At 47.3% G+C, this 21,231-nt stretch overlaps 1 protein-coding gene across 1 annotated transcript in view; it reads right to left on the bottom strand.

The window, feature by feature from the left end:
- Positions 1–21,231, bottom strand: part of RPF1 (ribosome production factor 1 homolog) — a 157,448-nt gene that overhangs the window by 29,399 nt on the left and 106,818 nt on the right. The window contains exons 4-6 of the mRNA XM_085601926.1: positions 20,863–20,958; positions 19,697–19,850; positions 19,414–19,496 (exon numbers count right to left, since the gene is read on the bottom strand). Of these exons, the coding sequence (XP_085458052.1) occupies positions 19,414–19,496; positions 19,697–19,850; positions 20,863–20,958 (333 nt within the window). The remainder of the gene's footprint in view (positions 1–19,413; positions 19,497–19,696; positions 19,851–20,862; positions 20,959–21,231) is intronic.

Here is a 21,231-nt window from a genome sequence, read left to right on the forward strand (position 1 = left end):
TACGTATATGAAGACAATAATGCCTGCGATGCGCGTAAATTGGGACAAGTTATCTGCATGCAAGCAAAAGAAAGATGAGACAGTGTCAGACTTCTTTACCAGGTTTGAAGAAACGTTTATTGACCACAGTGGGCAAGATATGAGTACTGAGGGTGGACAACGGTTGTTTGTGGACAAGTTTGTGCAGAATTTACTCCCTGACCTGTGTAAAAAGTTGAAAGATTCAGAGAGTTCTTGGGCCGTTTCCTCTTCGGCGCAAATACTGGCTACTGCACAGTATTATGAAAACAGAGATAAAGACGAGAAAGATAGGACGGAGAAGAAAACGAAGGAACTAAAAACGAAGGTCCTTCTACAGCAGGCCTATCCACCACGTGGCGGTGGTAATAATTATAGACAACCCCAAGGTGTCTATCACCAACCCCAACAATTTCAGAAAAACCAGCAAATGAACGGGTATTATCAACCACGTGTCCCTGTAGGTCCCAACCAATGTTCATACTGTAAAGAGGAAGGTCATTTTAAATATATTTGTCCTAAATTAATGCAACGGAATGGTAATACGTATGGCGCAAGAGGTAGGGGTGGTCAGCAAGCTCCTAGAGGCAGAGGGCGTGGAAATGCTCCCCAGAACGCGCGTCCTCTGCCGCCTCAAAATACCATCAATAGTTTTGATCAGCAAGCTAACGCGACTGGTAATACGGCACAGTATTACAATAATGATTATTATGCAGAAGATGGCGATGCAGAAAATAATGGTTACTAGGACAGCCATAGACAGAGAGAGGGAGTTGTTTCAGTGCCAGTGGATCAGAGTGGACCGTATGTTGAGGTGACTACAGCAAATGTAACGGAGCCTTTTCTGCTAGACACTGGTGCTGCAAAGAGTTCAATCATGCATTCTAAACTCCCTGGCGCACCTTTGTCTGGCGATATAAATGTTTCAGTAGGTTTTTCTGGCGCCCCAGTTAGGAACCCGATTTCCAGTCCTATGTCGCTTTCTGTTGGACCTTGTGAGCTGAAAGCGCCCCTGATCCTGACAACAGGTTGTGGTGAGAATTTGCTGGGATTAGATTTGTTGAAAAGATTGCACGCTACACTGTATTGTTCTCCTTCAGGAGTACAACTTACATTAGGCAAGACAGTGGTTTCCCCAATGTATTTGTCTAAAAACACGATGCCACCTGAACTGTCATCCCTTCCGGATGCCCTTTGGGCTGCTGGTCCCAATGATGTGGGCCTCTTGGAAATACCACCATATGTGGTGACTCTAAAAGCTAATGTTAGACTGCCACGTATTCCCCAGTACAAGATCTCTAATGAAGGGCAGAAAGCATTGTTGGACATTGTCAGCGACTTGATTAATAAGGGTGTGATTGAAGAGACAAGAGGCAACGTTTGTAATAGCCCGATTTTACCTGTCTTAAAGCGAACTGACCCTTCACAGCCACCTGTTTACAGATTTGTGATTGATCTCAGAGAGGTTAATAAGATTGTTGTGCCTCAGTTTCCGGTTGTCCCCGATATAACTGCCTTGTTAACGATGATTCCAGCCTCTGCTACATGGTTTTCAGTGATCGATTTAAAGAATGCTTTCTTTAGTATCCCAATTGCAGAAGAAAGCAGAGACATTTTTGGTTTTAGTCTGGGTGGCCGAAGCTTCCGCTTCAAACGCGCTCCCCAAGGCTACTGCGAGAGTCCATCCATATATAGTCAAGCTCTGAAAGCGCAGCTTGATGCACTTGTTTTACCTAGTGGCGCTATCCTGATCCAGTACGTGGACGATTTACTGATCGCCGCGGATACTGAGAAGATCTGTAAAGAAGCCACATTGTCACTGTTGCGCCATTTATCAGCTTACCATCACAAAGTGTCTCTCTCTAAGCTGCAATATTGTCGACAAGAAGTGACCTACTTAGGTCATCTCTTATCGAAGGAGGGAAGGAAACTGACCCCAGAGAGAATTCAAGCCATTGCACAGTTGAGTGTGCCAAAGACACAGAGAGAAGTGCGTGCTTTCTTGGGCATTACCTCATACTGTAGGCATTGGATCCCTAGTTTTTCCTTATTGGCAAAACCTTTGTTAGCATTAACATGCAAAGACACACCAAATCCTATCCCATGGTCTGAAGAGTGCCAGAAAAGTTTTGTGGAATTGCGCAATGCGTTGTGTTCAGCTCCTGTGTTGGGTACCCCCGACTACAGTAAGCCTTTTACATTGTATGTTCACGAGAAAGATGGATGTGCGTTGTCAGTGTTAACACAGCCTTTTGGCGACAGACCGCGCCCATGCGCATATTTTTCATCCACCTTGGACCCTGTAGCGAGGGCATTGCCAAGCTGTCTGAGAGCGACAGCTGCTGCAGCGATGTCTATCCGACAATCTGCTGGTCTGGTAATGGACAACACACTGATTGTCATGGTTCCACACGCTGTAGACACATTATTAAATAGAACCAAGACACAACACCTGACTAGTGCGCGATTATCAGGATATGAACTAACACTGTTAGCGAATCACATACACATAAAAAGATGCAATACACTGAATCCAGCCACATTATTGCCGATTCCAGCAGACTCAGATGAGATTGAGCAACATGACTGTCTGTTCAGAACAGAAGAAGAGACGAAAGGGAGAGTAGATCTCAAAGATACTCCCCTGACTGAATGTGATGGCACTTTATGGGTAGATGGGTCCTGTTTCAAGCTCCCTAGTGGTGACACGACTACTGCATATGCTATCACGACTTTACATACGGTTGTGGAAACTGCACGAGTGCCACATAATTCGGCCCAAGCAGCAGAATTAATTGCCCTCACGAGAGCATGCGTGTTGTCTGAAAGAATGAGAGTGAACATATACACAGATAGCCAATACGCCTTTGGCGTGGCTCATAATTTTGGGCGATTGTGGAAGGAGCGTGGGTTCCTGACGTCGCATGGAGCTAAAATTCAGAATGGCAAGTTAGTGAATGATCTCCTTGAGTCACTGACCCTACCTTTGCAAGTTGCGATCATGAAATGCAGTGCGCACAAGAAAGTCACCGATGATGTTGGACGTGGGAATGCGTTTGCTGATGAGACCGCGAGAGAAACCGCGCAGAATGTGAAGACTAGAATGTATGTTGCAGGCCCCGCAAGATGGGTTAATGATGTGGGAATATGTGAGAACACAATAGAGAGTGTGAAGTCGCTTCAGGCTGAAGCTACAGAAGAAGAGTTAAGCAAGTGGAGAGAGAGTATGGGTAAGTTGGATGAGAATGGTTGTTGGATTGACCTGACAGAACATAGGCGATGGTTGTTGCCTGATGCATATGTGCTTCCAGTGGTTACTATGGCGCATGGAATGGCACATATCAGTACGAAAGGTATATGTAAGTTGTTGGCTCCAGTATGTTGGAATTCCCAAGTGTGCAGAGAATGTGGTCAAGAATTGTATGGTATGCTTGAAGTACAACCCTGGTAGGGGAACCCCAACTCCGGCTGGTCACTTTGCACCCCCATCATGTCCATTCGAAGTTTTGCAGCTGGACTTTATTCACATGGAAAGATGCAACAACCTGAAATATGTATTGGTGGTTGTTTGTGCTTTTTCCAAATGGGTAGAGGCTTATCCTCTGAAAGATAACACTGCTCTATCCACAGCCAAAGCCCTTGTGAAGGAATTTTTCCCCAGGTTTGGGATGCCGAGAATGGTGTGGTGTGATAACGGGAGTGAGTTTGTGGGTAAAGTGATGAAGAGTGTATGTGAAGGTTTAGGCATAAGGCAGAAATTTCACACTGCAAATCACCCCCAATCAGCTGGACTGGTTGAACGCTACAATGGAGCCTTAAAGCTCAAGTTGGCCAAAATTCAGGCGAGCACTGGTCTTAAATGGCCTGATGCCCTGCCTCTAGCACTCTTGTCCACCAGAATGACGATACACTCACGAGTGGGACTTAGTCCCTACGAGGTGGTCTTTGGCCGCCCGGCTAATGTATGGGGTGTGCCAAGGCCCACTAAATTCAGCGAGATAGAGCACCCAGTGCTGCTCGATTACCTGTATGATTTGACTGTTAAACTGCGTGTTTTGCACCAACAGGTACATGATACTCTTCCCCAAGCCTCTGAACCTCCTGGACACCCCATCAACCCTGGTTCGTGGGTCCTAGTACGAAATTTCCAGCGTAAGGGCAACGACGAGCCTCGTTGGATCGGCCCTCATCTTGTTCTTCTTTCGACAAGATCAGCAGTGCGAGTGAAAGGGAAGAAGCACTGGATCCATGGTACCCACTGCAAGGTAGTTCCCTTGCCTCTGCCATATGACCAGTGGGTCAACGAGGGTATCGCCGACTCAGAGACAGACATTGTGCCTCGTTTTGTACCATTCAGTGACGCACGCCTAAAAGACACAGCTTCAGTCCAAGAGAGTGACAATATTCTGCAGGAAGCTGTGCCGCCATCGAATCGACTGGACACCACTGAGCCTGAACTTCTTTTTCAAGACCAAACAACACCTGGCCGTCTCCGCTATAATTTGAGACCAAGGCCCATGGACAAATAAAGATTCCCTCACTATTTCCCTTTTGACATTTTTTGCTCTCCCATCTGAAGGACTTTCTTGATTTTTGTTTTTCGAACCACCATCCGGGTTCTGCCGCAGGGTCGCGGTGCCAAGACTTTGGGGTACAGGCCGAAGACGCTAGGTCGACGGTTCTGGTTGGTCTAGGGCGTTTCCCTGGACTGACAGGCGTACTCCTTAGCAGAAGAAACTCATCCACCGCGAGCGGCCCGAGTAGAGGATGGAGTTTTGTAAGATGGAGAGACCGATTGAAGAAATGAACTTTCAAGCCAGGATGTGTAGAATTGTAAAAAGTAAATGTTTCGTCTTTTTGTGCCTTTTTACACTGTGTAGCATCATAATGTTTATTGTAGGATCTGTGTTTTTCTCTGCTCCAAAACCCATTGCACCCACTCAACAGCCTATACTTCTTTCTACTGCCTCCTCTCACTCTTTTCACCCTTTGCCTGAGCACGAACAGACCCGACGATCAGAGTTCGTAAATAACTCGTTTATCCAACTCTTGCACCAGCACCAACTGGTAGTGAATACGACCAATTGCTGGGTCTGTGGGTTAATGCCACATACCATTAACAAGGGTATTCCCTACCTGGTGCTACCGTACAGTTACAATGGATCGTCATGGGCATTCCAAACCATGTTCCTCTATGCTCTAGATACATACTCCCCTCGCCCACCGCGTTCCATCAGACCCATCACCAATAATAAGGCTTTGATGAAAGGAGTTGCCGATATGAGTAGGGATATTAATGCATACTCATCCATTCCCAAAGAAGAGCTGAGACCTTATATGGGATGGAACGCGACGGGGTATAGTATTAGTCTGGGTGAAAGACAGCGGAAAATCTCATCTCCAATCTGGGTCGTACCCCACATGGGTCGGTTCTGCTTACAGGGTAATGGTCAGAACCCTAGGGCTCAACTGGGAAGAAGTGACTGTACTGAAACGTACACTTTCCCGTCACAGTTTTCCCCTGCGTTTTTGGCTGCTAAGGGCACATATTTCATCTGTCATGATCGAGCATATACATGGTTGCCCCCTGATTTCTCGGGCACATGTTATATTGCGAACTTGCTACCGCCGACATTTACTGCCGCCTCTGATTATCACAAGACCAGAGTTGTGAGAGGTGTGATCAGTAAGGAGGACACTGCCGGTCAGGAAGCAGGAGACTTCTTCTTGGGTTTCCTGCCGTTTTGGGGACCTATGGTCAACAGTAGGAACCTGAGACAGCTGACTCGTGTGGTTGAATCCACCGTCAATGTAACGGCTGGTGCCCTTAGTAATTTGACAGCTGAGCTCCAAGCGGATCGCCTTATGACTTTGCAGAACCGCATGGTCTTAGACGTTATTCTTGCAGACCGCGGTGGGGTATGTAAGGTCATCCAATCCAGTTGCTGCATTTTCATACCAGATAATGCTCCAACAGTGTATCAAGCCATCTCCAAACTCCATAAAATATCTGAAGCCATACACGTGGATAAGGGAGATTGGTCACTGGTGGGGTGGTTCTGGGAATTGATATCTGCCTGGGGTTGGAAAGTTCTGATGGTCATTGGAATGATCCTAGCCATTCTTTTCCTGTTCTGCCTGTGTATACAGTGTGCTCCTGCGATATGTGGCCTCTGTACTACCTTATGGGTAAGGAAACCTGTATCGAGGGACGAACTAAGTAATAGGATGATGCTACAGCAACATCTCCATGACTTTGCGGACATTGACCTAGACTCGGATTAAGATGAGTATAGTGATTGCCTATGTAAGGGCAAAAGGAGGGTCTGTCGTACTTTGATATTCGGGAACCGCGTAGGGGACAGGGCCCTACCCCTGTCTATCTTGGTATTAGCGAACCGCAAATGGTAAATGCGGTACGTACGAGTGCTTTGCGTGTCGTTCTAGTTACGAACGCACTGTGTACACGTATTCTGCTCAACTACGCGGGTTCCATTTTGGAAGCAGTGGCCATCTTGTCATTGCCCTCACATAGGCTATGATGGAGTTAATACGGGCCTCACAGTACATGAGCTTTCCCTCTGACTTCTCTGTGACCTGGGCAGCTGGCTCTGCTGCCCCGGGTCAAACCGGTCTCACGAGCTCCCCTTCCTCCGTCCACCTGTGATTCGTATCAGGGCTTGACCCGTCATAAAACCCTTTCATTCTACACAATCCCCCGGCCAATCTCTTCTACACCTGCATGTTCTTCCTTTATTACTTGTTTCCCAAAACAGGAGATGCTCATGTTTATTGGGGGGTCTATTTACTTCAAACATGGGATCTGAACCTTCCGGTGTAAATCATTGTGGGCTGGCCGAACTGGAATGTGGGATGGTCATCATGACTCTGCTTTTTCGTTTGTAATGTATGCCTTTATATGACCATATCATAAACCAAGGAATGTATGCCTGGAGCATGATATTTTGTACTTAAGGAGAAGTCCGTTCCTATGATTTTCAGCAGTCTCCTGAGAACATACACGCTGTTGTACTTCTAGGATATCTGTCATTGGTCTGCAGCCAATAAACGATTCTTTGACTTCACCCAGAAGACTCTGTGTTTCTGTAGGTCCGGAACAGGGTGAAACCCCGAAGTCATAGGGTGTGTGCCCCTGCACCGCTGGGACTAAAATACCCAGTACTTCACTCGCTAACCCTTCTAAGGGAAGTGATAGCTACGAGAAAAGCTGTTTTCCAAGTGAGGAACTGATGCATTGGTTCGAAAGGCGGACCCATTAGCCTTGTAAGAACTACGTTTAGATTCCATACAGGTGAGGGTGGTGCCCTGGGTGGAATTACTCTTTTCAGGCCTTCCATAAAGGCCTTAATAGCAGGCACTCTGAACAGTGATAAATGCTGTCTGTTTTGTAGGTAAGCAGCAATTGCTGCTAGGTGTAGACGGATGGATGAGTACGCCAGGTTACACCTTTGAAGATGGAGCAGATAGCATATGATGTGCTGTATGGATACATCTAAAGGGTTGATTGTATTGTTACGGCAGTAAACAACAAATCCACTTTGCGGCATAGCATGCTCGAGTGGTAGGACGCCTGGCTTCATTGATAATGTTCATGCAATCAGGGGGAAGGTTAAGGTATCCAAATTCTAAGATTTCAGGAGCCAGATCGCAAGGTTGAGCTGAGCTGGGTCCGGGTGCCTGATTTCTCCATGGTTCTGGGTTAGGAGGCATGGAGACAGGTGCAGTTTTTGATGTGGTACCACCGATAGCTGTAGTAGTGTGGTGTACCACGGGTGCCTGGCCCATGTCGGGGCTACCAGAGTGAGTGTGAGGGAGTGCTGTTGTAGCTTCCTTACCACTAACGGAATTAGTGGGAGAGGTGGAAAGGCGTATGCAAATCTGCCTGACCAGTTCATCCATATCGCATTGCCTTCGGACAATGGGTGTGGGTATCTGGCGGCGAAGCTTGGGCATTTTTTGTTTTCGTGGGTGGCGAAGAGGTCTATCTGAGGATGCCCCACTTGTGAAAGAATGGGTGAAGAACTTGTGGATGCAGTTCCCATTCGTGCATTTGCTGCGTTTGTCTGCTGAGCAGATCTGCCATGGTGTTTTGTATGCCTGGGATGTGTTGTGCCAGGAGAAAGATTTTTTGCGGAATTGCCCATCTCCATATGCTCTGTGCTAAGCGGGAGAGCTGGGGAGAGTGTGTCCCCCCCTGTTTTTTAATATAATACATTGCAGTCATATTGTCTGTGCGAATGAGGACTGCCTTGGCTGAAATTTGTTTCTGAAACGATTTCAGGGCTAGAAAGATCGCCAGTAACTCCAGATGGTTGATGTGGAGTAACCTCTGTTGTGGCGTCCATAGACCTTGCACCGTGAGGTGTAATAGATGCGCTCCCCAGCCGGAGAGCGATGCGTCCGTTGTTAGAATCACCTGAGGAACCGGGTCCAGGAACGGTCGCCATTTGGAAAGGTTTGTGGTGTTCCACCACTGCAGAGATCGATGGGTGCGGCCGTCCACCAACACCAGATCCGTCAGCTGTCCCTGGGCCTGGTTCCACTGGCGTGCTAGGCACTCTTGGAGTGGACGCATGTGAAGTCTTGCATGGGGCACTATGAAAATGCAAGACGCCATCATCCCTATTAGTTTCATGAACACTCTTGCTGGGAGAGAGTGCTGAAGAAGGAACTTTTGGCGCAGGGCTTGCATGCTTGCGATTCTGGCAGAGTTGGGATAGGCTATAGCTTTTGAGGTGTCTATAGTGGCACCGAGGTATTGCTTTGTGTGAGACGGTATCAAGTGGGACTTTTGGTGATTCACCGTAAAGCCTAGCTGGTGGAGTAGTTGGATGGTAGTGTTTGTATGCTGCACACACTGGTGGTAGGACGCGGCTTTTATGAGCCAGTCGTCCAGGTAGGGGAAGACGTGAATGTTTTGTCTTCTGAGGTGTGCTGCCACTACTGCCAGGCATTTGGTATACACCCGTGGTGCGGTTGTGACCCCAAAGGGGAGAACCTTGAACTGATAATGTTGGCCGTCCACCACAAATCGGAGGTACTTTCTGTGAGCAGGGTGTATTGGAATATGAAAGTATGCGTCTTTCAGGTCCAGTGTAGTGAGAAAGTCGCCCTGACAGAGGAGTGGGAGAACTTGCTGAAGAGTTACCATATGAAAATGGTCTGAATGGATGTATGCATTTAGAGGCCGGAGGTCTAGAATGGGCCGTAGGGTCTCGTCTTTCTTCGGTATGAGAAAGTACAGAGAGTAGACCCCTAGATTTTGCTGATTGACGGGCACCTGCTCTATCACTTGTTTTTGCAGGAGGGAGAGTACCTCTGGTTTCAGAAGTGTGGTATGTTCTTGTGACATCGCACGGTGTCTGGGTGGAATATTTGGGGGGGGTAGAAGTTAGTTCGAGACAGTACCCTGACAGAATAATTTGGGTCACCCATTTGTCTGATGTTATTGTCTCCCAGGTTTGAAGGAAGTCTTGTAGTCTGCCCCCGACCGGAGTGGAATGGTCTGGGGGGAGCGGGGGAAAGTCATTGTGTGGGCGGTGTGGCAGAACGGGCGGTGTTGGTTTTGCCCCTGCCTTTATTATTGTTTCCTCGATATCCACCTCTTTGGTAGCCCTTTGTGAAGGTATTCAGAGGAGGGGACTTATAGGACGTGGAGGCGTTATCGGAAGAGTAACCTCTGCCAGAGCCTCGAAAGGAGGAACGGCGAAAGGAGCGGCTAGGGGTTTGTGATTGTAGGGCTCCCATAGACTTCGCCGTATCTGTATCTTTCTTCATTTTGCCCAGGGCTTCGTCTACTTTTGGGCCAAATAAGTATTGTTGGTCAAAAGGGTGGTTTAATATAGATGCTTGGACCTCTGGTTTAAAGCCTGAGATCCTGAGCCAGGCGTGGCGGCGAAGCAGAACACTGGTGTTTATAGCCCTGGACGCCGTGTCTGCTGCGTCAAGTGCACATTTAATAGAGGTGTTGGTAATAATCTTTCCCTCTTGTATCAGTTCATGAGCCTTATTCTTATATTTCTCTGGGAGATGTTGCATGAGAGCCTCCAGCTCATCATAGTGCGCTCTATCGTACCTCGCCAGCAGCGCCTGCGTGTTGGCGATGCGCCACATATTGGCAGCTTGCAAGGCAGTGCGTTTGCCTGACGCATCTAAGAGCTTGGACTCCTTATCAGGTGGTGGAGCCTCACCAGATGACAGAGTTGGAGCGCTTCTTAGCTGTGGAAACCACTAATGAGTCTAGGGGTGCAGGTCCTTTAATATAGACAGGATCCGTGGGGGCTGCTTTGTACTTCTTTTCTATTCTGGGGTTTAAGACCCTAGCTCTGACGGGGTCTTTGAAAACTTCTGTGGCATGCTTGGTCACCCCTTTAAGCATGGGTAATATAGCGGTGGATTTATCTGCTATGTCAAATGTGTCAAGTAGGAAGTCTTCCTCAACTGGATCACTGTGTAACTCCACCCCGTGATAATGTGCCGCCCGTTGTAAAAGGTGGTGGAACCCCAGGGAGTCCTCTGGTGGAGATGGCCTGGATGGATAGAGATCATCCTGAGGCACATCTGGGACATCTGGATTGTGATAATCCTCCCATGGGTCAGGTGTTCCCGGAGGAGTGGGGTCCTGCGGGGCACCTGTGGGATCATAGAATGGATCTCCGTGGTCATCAGGGTCTGGAGACGGGGTTGGAGAGCGATGAGGCAAGGGTGGAGAAGGTGGGGGCGGAGATGGAAGGAGTGGAGGAGGTGGAGGAGGAGGAGGAGGTGGAGGTGGTGGGGAGGGTACTCTGAACGGGGATGTGGCAGAGTCCTTCCGTTTTGGTGGTGGAGGAGGAGTTGGTTTGTCCAAAAGTCTTTTCTTGGAAGACAAAATTAAATGTCCAGTTCTTGGATCCTTTGTTAAAGTCTTTTGAAGAGGATCCGGTGTGAAAAGCTCCTCCGGCACCGATTCCTCCATCGGTGCCGATGTCTTTGGAACCGAAGGCTTGGTTGGTTTATCCGCGCCATGCTTTCTCGGGGTGTCCGATTTTTTGGTCGGCGCCGAGGCAGGCTTCGACACTGAAGCGTCGGTGCCGAGGGATTTGTGTTAGATCGGCACAGAGAGGCCAGGTTTCGACACCGATGGCTTCGGAGCGGAGCTTGTTTTCTTCGGTGCCGAAGAATGTTTTTCGGCGCCGCTGGGAGGCAGGCTCGAGCCCGAGCCGCCAGGAGACTTGTGATGCTTTTTCACCGGGCCCGAAGGTGGGGTGATGGAAGCAGTATGCTTGTCTTTCCCTAGGCCCGGAGGCAAAGGGGTAACCGGAGTCTCTTTCGGTATGGGCGCGGGAGTGGGAGGGGGTAGAGTACTCACGACCCTCTGCGCCGGTGTGATCTCCTCCACGTCGGAGTCGTCGGCCTCGGAAGCGCTGACGACATCGTCCTCCTGCTCGAGGAAAGCTTTGCGCTTTCCTCCCGACATGCCACTGGCTGGCAGGTAGGGATGACATTCAGAAAGCATGGGGGACCAAACCAAATCGAAATAGTGCACCTAATCCTGGCCATTGAACTTGCCTGACTTTTCAGCGCTGCTGACCTGTGCCCAACAGCTCCTCTTTGTTCTCCCTCCCGCCGCCGCACCGCAAACCACCGCGGCCGCAGTGTGGAGGGACTCCATTTCCTAGGCTCCCTAGCGGCCTGTGGACGGGACCCGGAAACGTCATCTACGCGCCTGGAGGCGCTATAAATCACTGCCTCTCTCCGGGGGAGCGGGGGACCAAACCAAATCGAAATAGTGCACCTAATCCTGGCCATTGAACTTGCCTGACTTTTCAGCGCTGCTGACCTGTGCCCAACAGCTCCTCTTTGTTCTCCCTCCCGCCGCCGCACCGCAAACCACCGCAGCCGCAGTGTGGAGGGACTCCATTTCCCAGGCTCCCTAGCGGCCTGTGGACGGGACCCAGAAACGTCATCTACGCGCCTGGAGGCGCTATAAATCACTGCCTCTCTCCGGGGGAGCGGGGGACCAAACCAAATCGAAATAGTGCACCTAATCCTGGCCATTGAACTTGCCTGACTTTTCAGCGCTGCTGACCTGTGCCCAACAGCTCCTCTTTGTTCTCCCTCCCGCCGCCGCACCGCAAACCACCGCGGCCGCAGTGTGGAGGGACTCCATTTCCCAGGCTCCCTAGCGGCCTGTGGACGGGACCCGGAAACGTCATCTACGCGCCTGGAGGCGCTATAAATCACTGCCTCTCTCCCGCGTCGCGGGACAGCGCGCGGGCTGCGCCGGGCTAAGCCCGGGACAAGGGCGGGGCCGTCTGTGGCCGTCCGGGGCCAGAGGTGGCCGGGCCGGGCCATTTCACTTGGTCCTATTGTACTGTTGCATTTTGCAGAGTGTCCTGTAAGTCGCTATTCAGAGGACCAACTTTGGGTATTTTGCTAACAGTGTCCAGCCCATAGTATTATATTATTTGTTTCGTTCTATGATAAACTGAGCACATGGCAATGTCCACGCGCTCGGGAAAGGGAGGTGGGTCAGGCGGGGTTAGTGGCACCTTAGATCATTTTATCATACGTGCCTGCTCTGTCCTCGAAAAGGAAATAGCTATTACAGAACGCCGACTCTCTCTCGATCAGCTTAATAGTAAACGCTCCTCATTGGGCCAAATAGCATCGGCTGTTTCCCCTGCTACAGAAAGTAACCAAACAAATAGTACTAGTTTGGGGATAAAACAAAGTATGGCGATCAGCTTGCATACAAATCCAGATAGCTCTATGGGTCATGGGCCTTCATCACAGCTAAACTTGTCGTACTCACCACAACTGGCTATTTCAACAGTAGCTTCTGAGACTACTGTTAACATAATTCCCTCCCCTCAAATCCCAGTCTCCCCTGAGCCAACTATCATTCCAGGACCTAAAACTGCTCCAAGTAAAAGGAAACGAATGGGTAGCGGCCAAAAGGGTGACCATGCAAAAGCTCCAAAGAAATGTAAAACCAAATCGTGTAATCCTAATAACAGGAAAGCGGGTCGCATAGCGATATTGACAGCTCAACAACAGAGGACACAACCATCCCCTATGCACCCAAATAACCCGGTTCCCCAAACCCCTGTAGAGCAGCTTTCCCCAAATTTTGGCCCATATGGCCCCGAGTTTCAATCTTTCCTTGTTGGCCAACTCTAACTTCTTATTAGATCTTTTACACTTCCTTTGATTGAAAGAGTGTAGACACTGTCTGAGAGACTTGAGAGATTCGAGCAGGCCTCTCTAGACAATTTCTTTTCTCTTAAATCATTAATTAAGTTGCATTCGAAGATTGGCCACGATAATCTTGTCACTGCAGACCCCCTTCCTAATACCCAAAATGAGCCTATCTCTAATGCTGCCCTGCTACATCCAAATACTGCCCCAACTTCAGGGCCTATGAATGGAGCCAATGTACCAGGACCCAATCCCTTAGTATCTAGGCCCATCCTGGGCAGAAAAATCACGGAAAAAAAGTTAGCTCCTGGTCTAACTAAAAGTCATGGAAATTCTGATACACTAGGACACGAGACAGAACCCACTCGGAGTCTCTCTAAATCACCTAGTAAGGAACCTATACAAGACCAATTGAACGATAAAGTCACCTGCACCCAGCTAAATCTACCCCACATTAATTTGCCACCAGAGTGCCTACCCTTTGTTGTTGTCTTAACCGGAGTCCCTCAGCTCAAAGCTGGCAAGCTTGAATCCTATATCGAATTAAAAAACAAAACAACACATTGGCTTAACACCAATAAGCCGCTTTTAAGGCATCTGGATGGCCATGTTCTCCATGTTAGAAGGGTCTCCTGGGTGGGAAATAGACCTAAGAATACGTCCGGTGACTGCATTCTTGTAAATTTTAGGGATCCTCGTGTTACAAGGTCAATCTGTAACCAACAATCAGGCCCTGTTACCAACGGTATAAGATGTCTCGACTTAAGTCAATTCTATTCAGATTCTGTATATTTCCATCATTCACAATCATTCTTCCATTCGGCTTATGAAGGGCTTCATAAGGGGGTCTGGACCTCCAGTAGCATTGATTACTCTATTCCTGCCTTTAGTAGAAATAGAGAACCTCACGGCCACTATGACTCTTATTGACAAGGAAACCCTGTCGTGGCTGGAACCTATATTTCCGCTGACGATCAAAATAACGAAGACACAGAAACTTCTACTGAAACAGCCGGGGATCCTCTACCTAACATTTCGAGCCTCCACGCCCAGCAGCATAGACCACAGTCTACTTTAAACCTCCAGGATTTAAATCTCTTGTCATCGCCCCCTACACCTAACTCGTCTCAGGTTACCTTTAGTTCTACCTTTCCTCCTACAACACAGGATTTAGTTACAGACGTCCCTCCCCTAAGGGTCCTAAGTTGGAATGTAGCTGGCATTGCTAGCAAATTAGATCTCCCAAATTGGAATTCCCTGATAGAGCCCTATAGCATCTGCATTTTCCAGGAGACTTGGAGCACAGTGCCCCACCATATGGTTGGCTATACCACCTTTTTTGTGCCGGCCATCCTATCTGCGTCTGGGAGAGGACGCCCTTCGGGCGGTCTTCTTATCTGGGTCAGTATCTCTCTTGGGTGTTCCATTAGGCAGACCCCAAATATCTCTCTCGATATTTTAAGGCTTACACTCAAGGGAGCTCAGGGAAGGAAGTCTCTAGACATATTTAATGTCTATGCCAGGGGCTTAAGTGGAGGAGCCTTGTCACCTGCACTTACACTTCTTGAGGGCTAACTGCGAAAGTGCCATCACGCATCCCACGTCCTGATAGCAGGAGACTTTAATTGCTCTTTTGAACCCCTTGCGTTATTAGATTTTCTTGATTTAATGGAGGATGATGTCAAAAGAGGCATTCCGATCTTGACACTGCCCCCCATCAGGAGATGGACAAAATCAGTTATACACATGAATACCACGTCCCTAGAGTTCGGACTAAGGGCGGCAAACGGCAGAACAGCTTCAGATCTGCAAGGCGCTCATACTTATAATAGGATAAACAATACCTCGAGGATAGATTATATACTCCTCGATTTTAAACTTTGGCCATATGTGGTGGACATGAAAATAATTCCCTCTGACGACAGCGACCACAACCAGTTATCCTTAAGTATGAAACCCTTATGGGAGGGAGAAAATGGCTCTTTGATTCCCCCGATAACTAGCTTCATGCCAACCCTTGAGGTGTGCCCCGCAAATTGTGAGAGGCGCTTAAAATGGCGTAAAGTGTTGCTTGACTAAGCGAAAGTCCAGTCGATTGGGATAATACTGGGCGTACCTCAAGTCGAGCTGGCCTCGCCTAATACCCACGAGGCAGCTTATGGCAAGGCCCCAATCATTTTTCAAGGTAATATTAAAGACCTGGGGAATTTATTCCGAGTTCAAGGTAAAGGCGGGCCATTGAGGGGGGGGGGGGGGGGGGGGGGGGACAAGCAAAAGCCCATGGACGGCTGGTACACACAAAACTGTAGGCGGAAGAAATCCGCCCTTATCATGGCCCTTAAGAGTAGGTCCACGCCAGAGATTCAGCTAGCCAGGAAGGAGTACAGGATCTGCGTGTCTAATGCCAAAAAGGACTGGGAGGAACAGTATTGGCAGGCATTAAGAGAGGCCTCCTCAAAACGTGATTCAGGTCCTTTCTGTAGTATTATCAGGACCAAAAACAGACCAGCCCACGAACTTTTGACACGTAACATCACTAGTGGGGTCTGGTTTGAACATTTCTCCAAACTTTACTCCTCCCCGCCCGAGAGAGAGGGGGACCTTTTTCCCATGGAGGCTTATGCCTCCACGGGTACATTGAACACTGACCCTTTTACTAAAAGGGAAGTGTTCAATGCTATTAAGTCTATCGTCCCCCAGAAAGCAGCAGGCCCGGACGGTATCCCTGGAGACGTCCTTAGACTTGATCCATCCAGATGGGGGAAGCTTCTCTCTACCCTAATTAATGCTCTTGCTAACGGTGCTTCAGTCCCTGGATCCTGGAAGGGGGCTGAGGTTGTCCCGATTTTTAAGAAGGGTGCTAGGGACGACCCAGCCAACTATCGCCCGATTAGTCTGATTGACTCAACCCAAAAGGTTGCCGGGAAGGTGATTCTGGAAAGGATCCTATCCTGGGTGAAAGAAAACAACATCATTTCAGACTATCAGGCAGGCTTCAGGGTCGGGACAGGCACCATAGAACAAGTCTTCAGACTGCTCCTCATCTACTGGAAGGTTGTCCTTCTTGGAAAGGGCAGCCTTTACCTCGCCTTTATAGATCTCAAAACAGCTTTTGATCTAGTTCCTAGACCTACTCTGTGGGGCGTCTTGGCCAACATGAAGATTCCCCCCTACCATCTCATTATCCTCTCCTGTGGTTTCAACCAGTGACGGACGGGCTTCCGCACATGCAGTCAGTGACATTTGGAGCTACACCTTACTGGTGGTGCTCTTAGCAGGAAGTCCCCTCTCCTTGCAGAACTCCTTGAGCTGGGCAACAGTGTAGGCATTCATGTTGACTAGCTCAAACTCCATTCTTGCAGGTGTGGTCTCAAGCACAACGGTCAATGAAAATATTTAAAAAAACAAGACCATCAATCAAGGAAAACATAAAATACGAATTGAACTCAGATATGGAACAATAGTGTGCAACTAATCAGTGTATGGCACTGCACAAAGGCAAGTCCTATCCTCATGGCTGATCACCATTGTAAGAAATTGGGCTATTGGTTGATTGTGGTGTGAGCCCTGGTCAAGCAGCAACCACAGTCCTTGTCAGGGTGAGGCACACGTCAACCATCCATAGCCGGTTCTCAACCTTCTGGTAGCTTGGCATTCAGGCTTAACTTGAAGGCAATGTGTAAAATATTTGTGCTACACTTCAAACAGCAATAACATGAAAAATCATCACACAGAAAGGATCCCGCACCAAGCTAAAATAATAGAACTTTCTGTATTAAATAAGACCAAAGCGACAAAGAGATATGCAATTTTAAAGATTTTAGTGGAAATAGCATAAAAAAGCACAAAGCGGCAATGGTGGATATCTGGTCGCACTGAACCAGGATAAAGTCACAAGTTCAGGCTAACTGCGATAGAGCGGGTGCTGGCAACAGGGACCAATTTAGGCCCACTGAACAGTACTTTGAACCTTGGTTTGCGGAGTATTGCGAATATCCATGTTGAAGATGGGTCACACAGCGAAAGCGATGTTTCAGTTCCGAGAAGTGACAAGGCTGCGATGTGAGGGACTGCAGCGCAGTCAATGATCCCGTCGACAGGGCTTGCAATGCGAAGTCCCGACGTCGAGGATGAGGCACGCAGCAGGGGCAATGAGTCGGTGCTGAAGAGCTGTGAAGCTGCAATGCACAGTCCAGCGTCAACAAGGCTGCTGCCGACAAGGGAAGCGGGGCCTGCACAGAGGATGCGCTGCGTGGTGGCAATATCGAAGGCACTGCAGAAGCAATGCAGGTCTTTGCGACCAGTCTGATCCACAATGCGGCAGCGATTCTGCTCGGGGTTGTGCCGTACAGCAGAGGAGATGCATAGGTTCCAGTGGATCCACAGAGACTGGCAAGCACATTTAAAAAATAAAAAAAAAACGTATTTATTGATATTTTTCCTGAAATCCAGAATTACAATGTTAACAATCAGCGAGGCATCATCTCTTTGAAACACAAGAAACAACTGAAACAAACGAAAGGAACAACTAAACTAATACAGAGCACATCTCAAAGAGTAGAAATAAATATCACATCTAGTCCGCTTTTTATGGTACTGGTCTAGAGAATACCGTTTGAATTTGGTACATATCACTCCTATAGTCCCGTATTCCGGCAGCTTCCCATAGGTAGTTCTGTGAGGGAAAAGCAGTGTTCCCAACTCGGCCCCCTCCATATAAGGCTTCCCTGCGGTTCATGGTATTTGTTCAGTCTATGTAAACATGTATCTTCGTCCCCAGGTAAGTGCTATACACCCAGCATATCAAAGGGCATCATCATATCCCCTCCAACCATCCGGACCCCCCCCCCCCCCCCCTTAAAAGACTGTATTGGGGGGTGACCTAAGAGAGGGATTCCTGTGCATTTACTTTAATCTGCTTCTATCGGATGTGCCATCAAGCAGTCTCTTAGTGGTTTACCATATATTTTTTGGTCATGAGGCAGGTGGCTGTAATGTGCCGTATATGTCGCGTGTGGTGAGACAGTAGATGAGATCCCGAATGACTGACAAGCATCTTATGCACTCCTGGCAGGGTAGACTCAGTGTCCAGGTGCAAAGCTGATGGAAGCCCGTTTTGTCCCGGAGGCTTCAGATCAGGAGACCAGCCAAGTAGTCCATGGAGTCACACTGGATTCTGGGTTCATGAGATGCAGGTCCAGTCCTTCTCACCCAGGCACAAGGGCAGCAGGTCAGCACAGCAGGGCAGCAGTTTCTTCACAGCAGCAGTCTCACAGAGTGGCAGTTTTTTGTGAGGAGACCGGACACAGCCTATTCAAGCGTAAGTGGGGCTGGGCCCTGCACCTGCCTCCCATTCTGCCAGTGATGGCTCAGCTCAGCACACCGAGAGGGCACAAGCACTTTAGCACTGGTTAGCGGTGTAAAAGCGTGCGGAGTCCTTAGACCAGCTAAAGGGAAGTCAGCAAAAACAGGAAGCCTGAAGGCAAAACATTAGGGGGAGAACTATGCCCAGGATGCCAGGTCCAACAAAATACATATACAATGAATTGAAATAGAAAACATTTTACAAAGCAAGTAATTTTGCTGAAAATCTGGTATTGCTAAAGACCTCATGAATTAACATTAGACACCCATTGTTTGGGTCAGTGTCATTGTCTCCACGATCATATAATCTGGGCAGGAGGACCTTTAGGTCCAATGTACATGAACAGCGCAAATACTTCCAGCATAATCAGGCTGGCTGACTGGCTCTGCAAACAACATTAGGTCTTTTGGAATATACACCTAGGCTGTACGGAAGAAACTCAACTGACTCAAGTCTAGCCATTAAAATGTGCTCCCAAAACTGAATGAAAATAGGAATCTGCAGTGTGGTGGATGGAGTATTTTGTGGAGTCAAAAAATCATTGGACTCTGCAAAGGCAAAAACACCTTGGAGAAACGTGGGGTAAGATAAGAGTTTGACCAGTATTAGATCTGTGCACTCTATCTGTTTACATTGTCACAGTAATATCCGTAGCAGGGTGGAGGTACAGATGATGTGATAGCTGAATGAAAAAGGCAATGCTAAAATTGTTTAAAAAAGTTAAAAGTAACTGTTTTCTGTGACATGAAGTTGAAAAAAGCAATCTGGCTTGTGCTTTCCATAGGTAGACCGAAAAAACAATGCAATATCAAAATATTCTGCAAACTCACCTTAATCTCCTTGCGCAGACGAACACTACTCATTTTAAAATGTGTAGTTGGGCCATCTGGTAAATGAGTCAGCACTAGCCCATCTTGGATTCAAGTTAAGGAAAGATTATAACTAGGCAAAAAACACATATTCCGGTTTAACGTAAAATCAAAGTACTGAAACTTACTTTCATGTTAATGATATATTTTGCTTTCTGATTTTACTATAAATTCCATTACATATTGTTAAAATGTTCTACAAACAAAGGTTACAATTGTTTTAGGTTCACAAGAGCAAGGATACTTGGCACTTTTCTGTCTTCATTAATAATTATAAGGTCAGTGAAATCTCTTGCAATGCATTGTGGTATTATTTTTTTTAGCGGTAGACCTCTTCGGTAATAGACATGGGAGTTGGGGATAATGCTGGATAACTGTTCTGTGAACTTCACACTTCTCTGAAAGAGAGTAAATGTGGTTAGTATATACATTTTGATTACCATACTACAAGCAGGACATGCATAGTAGACCTGGGGATGGGCTTTCTAAAAGAAAAGGTGGAAAATGCTGACAAAAACTGAAACTACCTGGAGGCTTAACAATAACTGGGCAAAAACAGTCACCGGTCTCTATGAAGAAAATTGAGACGAAAAAGACTAGCACAAACATCACTATACAAGTGATTACGAGGAAAACCAGCTAGTTAAAAGGTCAGGCACAACCTCTAGCACATCGACAGGTCTATAAAAATAAAGCGGTTTATAAAAGTAAGTCTAATTTACAGAACCACATACTTAGAAATTGAACCTGAATTTATGTAGTTGAAATAGAAAGCAATTCACTAACAATCTTGAGAGTGTTAAGCAAGGATTGGAGTACAACCAAATCACACTCTTAAAAATGATATGCAGTCAGGAAAGCATGTACCTTTTTCAAGCCTCCAGATGAAATTTAAAATTGCACAAATACAAGAGGCTGAGGAATTCTGATATGTACTCTGTCCTACCATGTCAGGAGGTGAAGAGGTACTCCAATTGCAAAGAAATGTTGACTGCACATCTCCACAAGATCCAGATTTTCTTTACCAATCATGATAATGTACAGGCTTCAGTGGTATATAAATTAGCAAATACATTATTTCAGCGAAAGCAAGAAATTAAGTTCCAATTCTTACCTTCAACTTAATTTGTGATCAAATAAGTAAAGAATTATGATGTATTCATGGATTCCAATAATGCAATTGAAGTACTATGAATTTATGTCTATTGCATGCTTGGCCAGAGAGCTAGGCCATACAAATAAAGCAAACTTACATTATTTTAGCATGTAGCAATGCTTGACTTTATAGTCTTTACCCATCACACCCTTAAGGCTATCAAGTAAATGAATAAAATGTTGAATGTGCACTGGCATGTTGTGTGGTATAAATGGGCATAAAAAAAGCACATAAGAATATAAAAACCTACTTACACCCCGAGGCCGGTCTGAAGTTGTGATGAGAATCTTAGGGACAGACTGCCTGTTAAAGTAAGATGCAAATTCGTCTGTAGATTCATCAAAAGTAACCTGGAAGGAACACAAAGGGCATTATAATTGGTCTGTGCACAGTATAAATATACATACGTGAGAGCGACAGAGAAATAATGATAAAGACTGAGCTACCTCCATAGTGGACAAGGTGCATCTAATAAAAGGACTGTCTAAATGCTAGAGCCTTTAAAATGTGAAGTGCATGGTGTTCTCGTATCACACGATTCAGCCCAACAGAGAAACACTTACATAAGGAAGATCTCAAACAGAACTTATAGATGGGTGGCTCAAGGCAGAACATAAAAGTAT

Source organism: Triturus cristatus, chromosome 4_2, assembly GCF_964204655.1.
Source record: "Triturus cristatus chromosome 4_2, aTriCri1.1, whole genome shotgun sequence".
NCBI lineage: Eukaryota > Metazoa > Chordata > Amphibia > Caudata > Salamandridae > Triturus > Triturus cristatus.